Source organism: Xenopus laevis, chromosome 9_10S (genome assembly GCF_017654675.1).
Source record: "Xenopus laevis strain J_2021 chromosome 9_10S, Xenopus_laevis_v10.1, whole genome shotgun sequence".
Taxonomy (NCBI): Eukaryota; Metazoa; Chordata; class Amphibia; order Anura; family Pipidae; genus Xenopus; species Xenopus laevis.
Window position 1 is genome coordinate 87,833,523 of NC_054388.1, and position 14,503 is coordinate 87,848,025.

Consider the following 14,503-nt stretch of genomic DNA (forward strand, 5'->3'; position numbering starts at 1 on the left):
GAAAAGTGAAATGAGTCTATGAGACATGAGTTTTCTGCAATTAAGAGCTTTCTGGATAACAGGTTTCTGGATAAGGATCCCATAGCTCTTCTCATTCGGTGAATCTACAGACGTTAGAAATTAAATCTCCCGTTTTTTTTTAATGTAGGTTATGGCTGGAACTGAACATTTACAAAAGATGCTTGCTATTTGTTTTTAGCAAAATAGAAATTTAGACCAAAACTATTGTTTAAATATAAACTGTTTCTTATTTACAGATGTGGTTTGCATGATAGTCATAGCCAGCTCCCAAATTCATAATTTCATTTCTTAAACCTTCCCCTGTCACATTTGCACCTTCCAGCTGTGCAAGTAGCCTGATCCCACCACTGACAGAGAGTTCCCAAAATTGTTTCTTACAATCAAAGGTTTTATTACACACACTTTAGGGTCCGTTTCATCAGGGATAACGTTTTTGAAGTGTGGAAGGAAAACCAAAGGACCCGGAAGGTATCACTGATATCTCACAGATATATATGGAGAATGCTGAACTGTAGTGGAAATTTTTCATGCTGATTTTGTTTCGAAGGCAACGCGTGTTCAAATAGCATGCAAATTCCTGACAGCATGTGTCTGCTTAATAAATACCAAGTGCCTGGCAGGGAGCACAGAAGAATTACAGAAACCTCTGAAGTAATATCTTTACTAGCTTGTAAAACTGATAAAAATGTCACAGGTCATACAGAAACAGGGAAAAGTAGGCCCTGACTTAGTAACCTATTATAAACAATCATCTGTTTTTTGTTTTGCCATTCGAGCTGCTAAAGCTAACTCCTCACTGGTTTTTACAGACTTTCATTTCTTAACACTTTACAAAGGCATTTTAAATCACTCTTTGCAAATTGAGAGATTACACTATAGGGCTGACCTATTAATATAGGTACAGGTATAGGATCAGTTATCTGGAAACCCATTATACATAAAGCTCAGAATTACAGGAGGGCCATATCCCATAGACTCAATTTTAGTCAAAGAATTCAGTGTTTGAAAACTATTTCATTTTACCCCATGACAACAAAATGGTACCTGGCAGCTGATACCAACTATGATATAATTAATCATTATTGGTGGCAAAACAACGGGGGTTATTTAATGTTATAATGATTTTTAGCAGACTTAAGGTATGGAGATCCAAATTACAGAAAGACCCCCTAAAATCCCACATCCCAATCATTCTGGATAATAGATGATCTATCTGTACTAAACTACATAAGTGCAACTGCCAATAGCAACCAATAAAATCTTTGCTTTCATTTTCTTATGACTGCCATTGAGACCCCACAATTCTACTTGCTGCCCATCAAATATCCACCCTCCTCTCCCAGTACTCATTTGACTATTTTATGGTTCATTTTTAGGTATATTGTTCACAGTTCGATGATGAAGGTAATGCATGTTTCACATGATGAGCAAAGAGCCATAAATATATACAGTACATGAAGATACACATATAAACACTGATTATAGCTAGGCACTAGTGATGTACGCAATGGAAAAAACTCAAAATGGAACTGACCCTAACCTGAATCTTCATTCAATGGCAACATTTTGTGAGTTAAGGTCATACCTGCCTGTGCATTTGGTTCCAAGAGAGAAGATGTGTTGTGTCTTCAGGAAATGTATTGGAGAATACTTCTCTTGTCTGACCCACACCTAACCCGAATATGCAATGGATGGCATATTTCAAAACCAAACCCACCAACCTGCATGTAAACCACAGATCCTGTGGGTTTAGGGTCAACCTACACATCACTATTAGTCATTTATATGGTCCATTGTACCTTAGGAAGCTGTGGAGATGGATTTTCACAAGATATAATTTAAAAAAGGGACAGTATACCACCTTGAGTTTCATTTCATAGGGCTAAATATAATTTTTGCTTATTATTTTAATCATAAAAAATCTGAGGTTGGTGCTCATACTAGGGATGCACCGAATCCACTATTTTGGTTTCGGCCGAATCCCCGAATCCTCTACAAAAGATTCGGCTGAATACCGAACTGAATCCAAATCCTAATTTGCATATGCAAATTAGCGATGGGAAGGGGAAACATTTTTTACTTCCTTGTTTTGTGACAAAAAGTCACAAGATTTCCCTCTCCGCCCCTAATTTGCATAAGCAAATTAGGATTCGGTTCGGCCAGGCAGAAGGATTCGGCCGAATCCAAAACCTGCTGAAAAAGGCAGAATCCTGGCTGAATCCCGAACCGAATCCTGGATTCGGTGCATCCCTAGTTCATTCTAGAGCTAAACAGTAGAAGCAGGGAAACTGAAGTGACTCCATATTTGGTCCTTTCAAGGTAGACACAGTGCACAGGCAATCCCCTGCATAATGAACCTCTGCTTATAAAACAGTCACAACAAATTGTAAAGGGAAAGGGGTTAAAGAGAGGGGGCTGTATACTGGTAATCTAAATTACAGAAAACTATGTGCCTCTCCCCACCCACCCACCATGAATACAATGAGTAAAATATGGAGGTAAGAGCTTGATTTTTCCACCCTGTCAGTAAATAATCCTTTACAAGACATAAACATACAGCATAGAGTTGCAATTATCAGTTGTAGAAAGTACTGGGGTTAAAGGAAAACTATACCCCCAAAATGAATAATTAAGCAACAAATTAAGTGACATATTAAAGAATCATATCAAACTGGTGTATGTATTTAAGTAAATATTGCCCTTTTACATCTCTTGCCTTAAACCACCATTTAATGATGGTCTCTGTGCTGCCTCAGAGATCACCTGACCAGAAATATTACAACTCTAACTGTAACAGGAAGAAGTGTAATTTGTTTGGTATGTTTGTGTGCACAGTGAATCGTACGATCCCAGGGGGCTGCCCTTATTTTTTAAAATGGCAATTTTCTATTTATGATTACCCAATGACACATACTACTAAAAAAGTATATTATTATGAAAATGGTTTATTTACATGAAGCAGGGTTTTACATATGAGCTGGTTTATGCAATATCTTTTTATAGAGACCAGCATTGTTTGAGGGGTATAGTTTTCCATTAAGCAAAATATTTTTTGTAAAACAGAGATACTTAATATGCACACTGCAAATCATTTACCATTGCTAGAAGTCACTTTGAATCAATACACTACTCCAGTATTTATAACAATCAAGTTTAGCAAACTCCTTCAGATTCTGCATGATATATATAATGTGGGGTTAAGAGAGTTTATAAAAAAAATAGTCCATTTGTTCTGATGGGATGTATGAACAAAACAAAGCAATAAATCTTGTCCTGCATGCAAAATACATGTTTGTTAGAATAGCTTTCATCTGGATAACATCATTACTATGATCCACTCTTAGTCCCACTGTAATATGTGCAAAATCAAGAACATTATCCAATTCCACACTATTGTTTATGTAAAGGATGGGTTGATCCAGGACATGGATTCTGCAGGTTAACTTATCACCATAATTCTTATTCCAGCTGCTCGTTCTATTGAATAACCTATTACTTTTCTCATAACAAATTCTTTGTCCAAATACTTAATACCATAAATGAGTATTCTGTATTAAAAAGGCGACAACATTTGCATCTGGGTAAAAGCCACAGAATATAAATGATCAGTGGGAAAGTGAGGATCACAAATGTAGAGTAGCTATGTCCCTAGCTGAGCTGGTTTGCAAATCCTAAGGAGAGCTTTTTCATTAGATTACATATGTCCTGTAGTAGCACAGCTTTTACCTCTAAAGTTATTAAATCAACTCTACATTATTGACTTAATGTTTTTCTGCAAATTTTTTACCAGGACCTGTGCTGTAAGCTATCCGAGATAGTAATTAGGATCGATTGGGGGCTAAATTATTGGCCAATCCAAGCTAGTCCCAAATGCCAGTTGTTCAAGCTTTGTTGTCGAGAATAATATTGAAGTCATTGAATCACAAGTATTGTAGCAATATCTACAGTGCAACACCAGCTTTCAGCTGCCTTCTCTCATATCAAATAGAAATTCAAATGTGCTGCTTATTGATTAGAAATTGCTTTAATCAATTTGCAGCACAATTGACCTGTGTAATACAAACAAAGCAACATTCCATTCCATTAACTGTAATTACATCACCACTGAATCCTTCTGAAGTGAATCTAAGAATGCTCTCTGTTGGACTTTTACTTAACCTTTAATAGCTATGTGACAAACAATCCATCTGATACAGTGAATTCAGTAATGTCATTGTATATTATGGCAAATCTGACCTTGTTGCTAGGGTTTACTGTACAAGTCGGAGAGCTAATCAAGGGACTGAGGTTACTGAGGTTACTGAGGTTACATCAGCTCACACTGGAGCCAATATCTCAGCATTTGGAACTCAGCTTCTACAAAGCAGGAATCTGAACAACCCCTTGGCAATAGCACTACTGTTAGAAGACAAATCACTGTATCCACATATGGTCCACAGCCAGTCATCCATGAATTATCCTTCAATTCCATTCTCCTAAGCTGCAATGCCCAAAGCATTCCTCCACACCTCCTCAAGTCCAAATTCATTTTAATTTCTATTTTATAATATTATCAAATCTAAATCATCCCATACATTCTCTCATTTTCTATTAAACCTATAAATAAATTTGTACGTTTCCTACAGATTATTTTATCAACAACCTCATTAACAAATAAAGTAAAGGCATGGTTCACACCTCAAAGCAGTATCTTACCTTAATGCTAAATTATAATATATAAAGTGATATTTTAGGACTAATATTAAATGGTCTTTTTGGGGGTATTTCTTTTATTGGGCAGCAAGCTTGGGCTGTAATACCTATTTGCAAGCTAGGGCTTAATTCTCCAGAACAGCAAAAAGGTTGTGAGTCCTCTCAAAATGTAAAGACCAAGATTATAATTCAAAATTCAAATAACTTATTAGGACATACGGGTAACCGCCTAACGCCTTTCATGCCTACTGGGGCACTTACTTATAGAGCCTATGAGTAAGTGCCCCAGTAAGCACCAAACGTGTTATGCGGTTACCCGTATGTCCTAATAAATTATTTGAATTTTTGATTATAATCTTGGTCTTTACTTTTTGAGAGGATTCCCAACCTTTTTGCTGTTCCAGATTTTTGCACTCATCAACTGGGGTGAACTGTGAGTATTTTTCTCCTCTCAATAAATTGTTTTGGATACATCTTTTTTGATTCACAATGGTACAGTTACCAGCATTGTGCACCAATTCCCTAAAGGTTTGACTTAATTCTCCGTAATCCAAGCAACAGTTAGGAAGCCAGAAGGGAAAATGAATAGTAGATGCCCTGAACAGAAGTATAAAAAAGATAAAAGAAAAAAACTGAAGCCCTGTGGTCAATCTGCCTTTTAAATACCAGGGTCAGTGACCTTGACAACCAGATGTTTTTTAGTTAGCAGAATAAGAAGGCTAATAAACTGAATACAGGTAAAAAAAAAAAAAGAGTCTGTACCAAGGTGGGGTGAAGGTGCACCATCAATTAAACTGAGAACTCACCATCTTGGCATTTAACAGGTACAAATCAAGCTATTCTTTTTGGTAAATAAGTTATACAGGTGGATGAAGAGGCCAGGGAGTTATCTGAACAAACCCACGTGTGTGTGTGTGTGTGTATATATATATATATATATATATATACAGTATATATATATATATATATATATATATATAATAAAGTAGAAATGACCAGCAACACCGAGTTCTTTGGTGAAAAATATCAAAATGTATTCAAGTTACATGTAAAGTTACATGGCTTTACATGTAACTTGAATACATTTTGATTTTTTTCACCAAAGAACTCGGGGTTGCTGGTCATTTCTACTTTATTATCTATTTAATTTACCTTGCACCCGATGTAAGCTGCAAAGGCGGTGTGCTGCCCATTTGGAATTATTACACACACATATATATATATATATATATATATATATATATATATATATATATATATATATATATATATATATATATATATATATATATATATATATATATAGGTAAGTAGATGACGGTGCACAGGGAATTTTTGAAATAAATACTCCTTTATTATATCAACGTTTTGGTCCTCTGCTGGGACCTTTCTCAAGATGTATATATATAAAGATATATATATATGGATCATGGTGGGCCATTAGAGTCAATGCTTAGATAAATGCAATGTTGAGAGGAAATTAGTCTTCTGGCTATTGCTCAGTGTTAAGCATTGCTATTTTCTGGTATTAGGATCCTAGATTAAATTCCAATAAAGAAACTATCATGTGACTGAATGGCTTCTGGTGCTCCAGTTTCCTCCCACAAAAATAGACAGGTAGATTAACTGGCTCCTGAAGAATCTGACCATAGTGTGCCTTAATTTAATAAAGGCATTAGAACATAAGCTCTGTTGGATCAGGGACCCACATAAATGATTAACAATATCTGAAGAGCAGGGTAACAGGTTGAAGCTATATAAATAAACAGAAAATAATAACCGCCTCCAGCACCTGTAAGGCTAGTAGGAAGTTTGCAGGTTATCATTTCTGTACCCTTTAATGAGCTGTATAGTAATCAAGGCACCAAGCTCCAGGCAGTATTAGAGAGGACTTCTCCAAGGTCACAAGGAGACAAGCAAACCCAAACCAATGTCTCCTTCCTAACATCTATTGCACATATTAAAGTCTGAGTAACATTAAATGAACAACCATCAATTACATCCATACTGCCACACAGTACGTTTTTTTTAAATATCTATTTTGAGAAATCCTAATTTTTATGGTACATATAAAAGTACATATAAGAACTGGCTTCAGTTGCAGGTCTATAAACAAATATTCAGAAGCCTGACAGCTGGCACACCCACTTTCCAAATGCCTACAGACTTTTTAAAAACACTACAGTATTGTCCATGTATTCAAATATTTTCCTTTTTGTAAAGGTGACCGTGATTTATGTATTGGGAGTTTTTGATTTACTGGTCTTTGTCTAGGTGGTTTATGAAACCCCCTTTTACAAGCTGCTAAATAAGAATATTTTAACAGACACAATCTGCTTACCCACATAGTGAAAATGTCACATCCCAAACCCTAACCTGCACATGTCCTGTTGGGCAGACATATGCCCAGCCTGGTGACCCAAATCAGGCGATGATGGACTCAACCAGAAAAAATATGCACAGCCTGGACCCGCTAACTTAAAACCTGATTAGTGAGTGCCCTGTCCCTACTGCCAGAACCTACCTGCACTGCCTTAAATTTTAGCCCAGCCATTTTAGCCCAGCCTGGATGTTATGTCACTGGAGGCCGGAAGTTGCATCACTGTGTAGGAAGATCAAGTGGTCAGGGGGAAAATTTTTGTTTTAACTTGGGAGGGTGGGGAAATGCAAGCCTGCAATTGGCCTGAGTACCCCAACAGCGTATCACGTGGACCATGGTCAGTGAAATGGGGTATTTCTGCCCAAAACCCCACCATGTTGCAGATTTTCCATGGGTAACAGACCTGATGCAGGACTCTACTCTAACCCAATCCCATCCCCCTGCTGCAGACCACTCCTGCTCGCAAATTTCTGAACTTAGATCAACAGGTGGGAGTGGAGAGAATAAACTGCCCGTGGCAGCTGCCTACTTTGGCTAACCCTAGTTCAGGCCCTGCACTTAATGTGCCCCTATGGCTTTAAATCCCTACACTTCCTGATCTCCCTAGTTGCTGGATAGATACTCATGTAGCTAGTTGTAATTTGCATAGTTGTATTATACAGCTATACCAGAACCTGTGGATTATTTGTCTTGGACAAATAAACTGTTTTTTTTATTTTTTTGCAAGAACCTCCTGGTGCCCTCTCATTTCTTCTTTCATGCACAGTAGCATATGGGAGTTGTAGTTGCACTACACCATACTTTCATTTCTTCCATTTGGCGAAGGCCCATCCTGGTGTATCAGAGTCCAATGTAACCATGCTCTATGCCTATTGTTGGACATCAACCCTTTTGGTTTTAAATAGCCCAAGAAACCTGTTATACTTGTTTCTCATCATATGACTTCTAACATAACAATGTCTGCTCCCACCCCAACCCAGACAGTATTCGGTGTTTTCCCAGAACTCTTTTTCTAACTATTCAAACAGCACAATGATCCTACCTCCGAAATCACTGGCAGAGCAGTCAAAAGCTGCAGTACAAGCTGACAGTGAAAGGTTAAATCAACCATCACAGAAATCACGAGCAATCATGTCATAAAAGCACAAATTTAGCATGAAATTCTTGGCTTTGGCAAAACAGGCCTTGTTGCACAGGACTGGCTATTCCTAAGGGGATCTATTCATGCAATACAGTTTTCCCTTTTCAACCCCTTGAGTAGTACCAGTAAGGCTGATAAAAGGACATTAATCAAACTGTCTACAACATATAGTTTCCCAGAGGAGAAAATAAATTATCCGAAAGTGAAATCAATGTATCTATTTTAATGTAAGTGCATTAGAAAAGAAAAAAAACCATAAGAATATAATATTTACTGGATATGCAATAAATAATTCAAATACAGTTTACTATTAAATGGAGTGTTATTAATTCACTCTGTGTGCAAATAAATATTAGTAGTAGTAGTAGTTCACCAGTAACATACCATAAAGAGTAAAGAAAATAATTTGCATGCAAATACTGGATATGTCTACAAGATAAGGAATAAATAGCAAATCTCTTGATTACATTTATAGAGCTGTAGTTAAATTAACACCCACAGAAGCTTTTAAAGATCTGTATTTGAGCAACAGACAAAAGGGGTTTATTTATTAAGAAGAGGCAAGGAACAGAAAGCAAAATGGGCACTAGGGAGCCCTGTGCTTACAGCAGGAATTAAATATAGGGATTTTCTGCCCTTGCCAGGGCTTCCCTCTGTGCTTTGTGCCAGATTTTCAATCCAGTGTGTTGTGCAGGGAACAGTGATGCAAACAATGAGTACAGTAAGAGAAAGTGGCAAGTATATGGGTGGGGAAAATTGCTCCCCCCATCACAGGTGAAGACAAACAGAGTCTGCATTCTGGTTTTGGAAACAAAACTATTTTGGCCCAAAAATGCTTGTAGTAAGTACTAGGCCACCCACATCAGGAGGGATAGGCAGCCATGTTTGGTTACATGCATGTAATGAGTAAGTCTCCTGGCTAGCTCATTATACACATGCGTGTGTCGTGCAAGTGGCATAGAACTCGTTATGGTTATGAGCATTTTTTTGGATAAAATAGTAGCCAATTTCTACCCTGAGTCTGGGCCCATGTTACCTCACTGGTCACTGGTGTAAAGCACTCCCCTCCCAAAGTGCATGTCACCAAGCTTCAAACCAGTGGCCAGTGACGGGACATGGACGTGGACTATTGGTAGGTATGAGCCTTGCGCCCCCCAGCATTGCGCTCCAAAGCACATGCCACTTGCGAACCGTAGTTCCAGCCCCGCCATAAATACAATTATACCGGGCATTTTTAAGTCTGTAAAGAAAGTGCTACACACAGAATAACTCATGGAGCTTTATAGATCTGCGTATAAACAAATACACACACATCTCATTTATTATATATATATTAAATTGTCTGCATTATACTGAATAGCAATATATTGACTGAGGCACAGTGATAAGCAGTGGCTGCAATTAAATCGAATGGCCCTAATACACAGCAGGGTAATAGCAGGTGCCATGGGGCAACCTTTAACAACTTCCTCATGGTAGCTGCACCACTAGGTAATAGTTACTAATTTCCAAGAAACTCTGTAACCCACAGCAAAAACTAAAAGGCAGTTAACTCAGAATCATGTAAAAAACTTGCTAAAATTGCTAAATGCCACTATCCCACAAAAGGGTGAAACAACAACCCTGAGCCCATCTTCAAGACTCCCCCAAAAGAGTTATAATCTACAGAGAGGAGGATTGCAGGTTTGACATAACCTGTTTCATTAGATGCTTAATAGAAGTCTATTGGCTTGCTCATTGTCGGCAGTCAATCCCCTGTAACTGTAACTGGGGTGGAACTCTTACTTAACAGAAGGAGGAACCATAAAACCGCCGCACTGAAAAGCCTGCCTTCTTTAGGAATTGGATGGCAGCTGCACTGCTCTGTCCCTTCTGTAGCTGTTATTTGATTGGTCCAAGCAGGGTGGGTATTTCAAAGTTGGACCTTCCACGCCAACTGTTCTCAAGTACATGAATTTGCTCTGCTGATCAATCTCACCTGTCAACTATGGGCCTGATGTAACCATGAGGTAGGCTATGTCAGGCCCACAAGCCAACAAAAACACACGTAAATACACTCAGATAAAATGTGGGTGCATAAAAACAGCTGTATATAGTGCTGTATGCATTGATTATCAATTTAGAGAGCATTATCCTACAATTTCCGCTGTGCCTACAGTGTATAGATTTGTATGAAAAGCGATTTATTAAAATCCCCTCTGTTCATATGTAGATATGATATAAAGCAAAAGGCACAAAATCCTTTCTATGTGTATAGTAATACACACATACTCACCGGTGGGAATAGACAGTGTTTATACTTGCCTTTTTCCCAAAGGGAGATTTCCAATATGGGGGAATCAATAGGAGGTTATAAAGAAACCCAGCAGTAGAGCGAGAGAGAGAGAGAGAGAGAGAGAGAGAGAGAGAGAGAGAGAGAGAGAGAGAGAGAGAGAGAGCGAAGGAACTAAATATTGCTGTTAATTTTAAATTCATAGGAAAGCAAACCTTGTAATCTCTAAACATGCTTCCATCTGCTATCATGTGGCTGAGATTTGCATAATGAATCAGATCGCACAGAAAAGTTAAAAATATGTTATGTCTTCGCACTGAAGCTGACACGATCTGAATGCTGAGATGCTGATAGAAATGGGCTTTTGTCCCAAACTGTCAACCTGCCCACTGCCCACACATTGCTTTCTCTGTCCTCTCTCTCTGCTTGTACTCTCCCAACGTGCTCTCTTCTTCTCACTCTACCTTCTTTGTGTTCATACATTAGCACCCATTCATTCCACAGCCACTCACATTTGTGCATTATTTCTCTGTCTCATTCCCTCTCACTCTCCCTCTCTCTTTTTTTTTTTACCAAAACAGGCTCTTTTCCTTCTTTTTCTTTGTTTCCCCCCCAACATTTTTACATTTTGTTGTTTCCATGCCCCAGGAAATGATGTCTATTGTAATGACCTATAATAGATTCTTAATATAAGTAAAGCAAAACATTGAGTTGGTGAGCTTTCACTTGCAGCTACTTCTTCATAATGCTCCCCAGAGGCACACACACACACTCGCACTTTCTCCGTCTTGTCCTATTTCTTTCATAGACACACTTTCCCCTGTTCCAGTGTGTATTTTTCCCACCTATGTTTTATGGCAGGTATTCCTTTTTAAGCTTATTTCCTAGTCTCCCATGAAGCTCGTGAGCTAATGTGTCCTAAAGATCCATCATAAATAAAAGCACAGTTGGCCAGAAGATGAAAGGCATTACCCCCAGCCATAGACTTGTTCTCTTTCATTTCGGCAGATTTGCAGTTAATTTCTAATCACATTAGGGAAAAGACGTTACATGCTTTCACCCGCCCTGAAATTGAAACTGCGCATGGAGGGTGTCTCTAAAGAGACAGGAGTGTAACCTAATTAAACAAGAATTGTGTGTGTGTGCAGGTGTATACAATTTCCAGCTTGATAAGGAGAGAGTGAATAAACCAGTTGCTGAACAAATACGCTACAAGAGGTATTTCTGCACTCAGTGTGTGGGTGGCAGATATCTTTGTTAATATCACAGCAAGATAGCAACAGACGACATTATTAAATAGGTTGAGAAGGATAATGTAGATGGCCATCTGACCTTATTGCTTCTTGCTCACTGGGCAGATGATGTACACAGAAATGATCATCACTTATTTCAATACTCCTCTTATTAGGGGGGCATCTATATTGCAGGTTCAGTCTATTTTACCTGCACAATAAAATCTTTACTGCAAAGTAAGCATTTCTGTAAAGCAAGCGCCTTTATTGCACTGTAAATGCAGGCTTGCATATTTATGGCTGCAGTTCACTTGCTTCCTTTGAAAACACAGTAGGTACTTAAACAAAGTTAAGGGCGGCAGTAATGTAAAGGGATTGAGTTGTGCTGATATCTAAGCTTGTAAAGGAACGGCACAAGGATGCACAGAAGCCTTCTGCTGATGAAAGGAGGTTAAAAAGACAATTGAAACCTACCTTGACATATTTTCCCTCTGTGGTCTATGAGCCTTCTCCAGTCCCAATTTAGTAAAAATCCCAACAAGCACCATGACAGCCACTACTCCACATATGATGTAGACAATCAAATTTGTTTTATCCCTAGTGGGGTCATGCGCAGGGTCAACAATTTTAGGGGGTGTCTTCCCAGGCTGCATCCAGACTGGTCTGTCATAGTTAGTGCAGGTGTTTTGGTCCAGCTTGGCTTGTTTGAACTTACAGCAGTATCTGAAGCCACAAGTGCCACAGCAGTAGAGAAATTCCCCCGAGCTACAGTTGAATGGTGGGTCCCATTGCCCCATGACATCAAAATAACCCCTGCAACCCTCAGCAGTCTGAGGGGGCTCTGATGACCCTTGGTCTCCATGGTTGGAAAGATTGACATCAGACACCACCACAGTGCTTCCAAAGTGTTGGCCACCTTTGCCCTGTGCCCAGCAGAGCAAAGTCAAAAGATCCACTAAGAAGTAATAGAATATCGCCCTAATCCCTTTCATGATAAGTAATTGCTTTCCTTTAGGTTGATATGGAAGATCCAAAGTAGTAATGGCCAACCATGGGGAGCTAAAGATAGAGGTCCTCAGCCCATCAGTACAGGCTCACTGTCAATAATACAGCTGATCAGTGCAGTCCCCTCACCTGGCAGCTGGGATAATACTCTCTCTTTCCTCGCACTGTTATCTTCCCTATGTCTCTGCAGCACTTGCTGTTCTGCACTTGTGGAATCGAGGAAAGCAGAGGGGATTCTGAATTGTTTGGAGTGGTGTAAAGAGAAAGAAAGCGAGGGTGGAGGAGGAGGGAATGGGAGGAAGAGATAGAGGAGGAGTAGTGGCTGAGGGAGGGATGACATGGGTCGTGAGTAAGGAGGGAGTGCATCCAAGAGCTGAGGAAGGATGTCTTTTGGATTTGTATAAGGTGAGCAGCACACAAGCCCCTTCCACTTGCACTTATCACTTCTGCATGCACACTATCCAAAACAATCACCCACACACAATAACAGAACAGAATGGCTTTTTCTTTAAAAAAGAAAATACCCAGAAACACTTTTTTCCTTTGCCAATGGAGATATAAATCACAGTGTTTGAGAAATGCACAGACCCAGATGTCACAATACATCGTTGCCACAGCAAAGTGCACTCCCTGAGTCTAACAAAGAGAAAAAAAAGAAGCAGGCTGTTTGATGGTGGATATTGTAATAATTGGCAGTAACCAGTGAGAGTAAAAAAGGATATTCAGCACAGCCAAATGCCAACTGAGAAGTGATGATGCAAATGGCATTTTCCTTTTAATGATGCCATTTGTTGTTACTTTTGTATTAAACAAAGCTAAAAGGTGACAGATCGGTGTCTCAGAGGAAACTCTCGTTTTATTGAAGGAAATTATAAGGGAAAAGTACCGATAGTTGAAGTGAATGCTGCTTCAGATGGCAGGTGTCAGGTTCAGTGCCCGGCTAATGTTGATGTTAACAAAAGGACTGGCAGGGTGCTAAACAAATGTGAAACATAAACTTCCATTCCTCGGAGTACAAAAATATCTGCACAGATAACATGTGATTCATCAGCGAGTGTTTCATCTCTCCTAAATATAACCTGAAGAATGGGGGGGAAAAAAGAGAGAAAAATCTGCTCTAAGAATGACTGGTTTAAGGTTTTCTTTCCCTCTAGTTTTGGAAAGAAATAAGGGCAGCCCGGTTTATTTTAGGAGTGGAGGAGGCCACAAAATATGGAGAGTGAGGTTTAAGGCTGGAATCCTGCAAGCAAAATTGTCATATTACAGTAATAGCAAAAGACAGCCGTATAATTAGCAGTCTTAATGCATTGTACAGTCTGGCACCAGAACTCTGTGAAATATGATTTTATAAAAATGTGTTTAGAAAAGGTAGACAGCAGTAGAACAATCATATATATATATATATATATATATATTGCTCAACGTTCGACATTTGTCAGTGCACATATATATATATTCTTTTTTTTTCAGATGGGGTAGCTAGAAATTCATGGTATACCCGGTGTTGTGTTAAAGAGGTGGGTGGTTCACCTTTAAGTTTAAACTTTTAGTATGTTATAGAATGGCCTGTTCCAAACAGACAAATACTATTTCTCTTTGACGCTGTAATTTTATTGCTATTGTTACTTTTTATTACTTTTCTTTCTATGCAGGCTCCCTCCTGGTCATATTTACATCTCTCATTCAAACCGCAGCCTAGTTGCTAGGGTAAATAAGATGGCTGCTGACAGTGGTGTAACTAGAGTGTGCTGGGCTGCCCT

The 14,503-nt window shown here is 38.8% G+C and overlaps 1 protein-coding gene across 1 annotated transcript in view; it reads right to left on the minus strand.

Annotated features, from left to right (window-relative positions):
• The window catches only part of shisa9.S (shisa family member 9 S homeolog), a 209,403-nt gene extending 196,404 nt beyond the window's left edge, over window positions 1-12,999 (minus strand). The window contains exon 1 of the mRNA XM_018239095.2: window positions 12,213-12,999. Coding sequence (XP_018094584.1) covers window positions 12,213-12,730 — 518 coding nt within the window. The 5' untranslated portion in view covers window positions 12,731-12,999. The remainder of the gene's footprint in view (window positions 1-12,212) is intronic.
• Window positions 13,000-14,503: the final 1,504 nt, after the last annotated feature.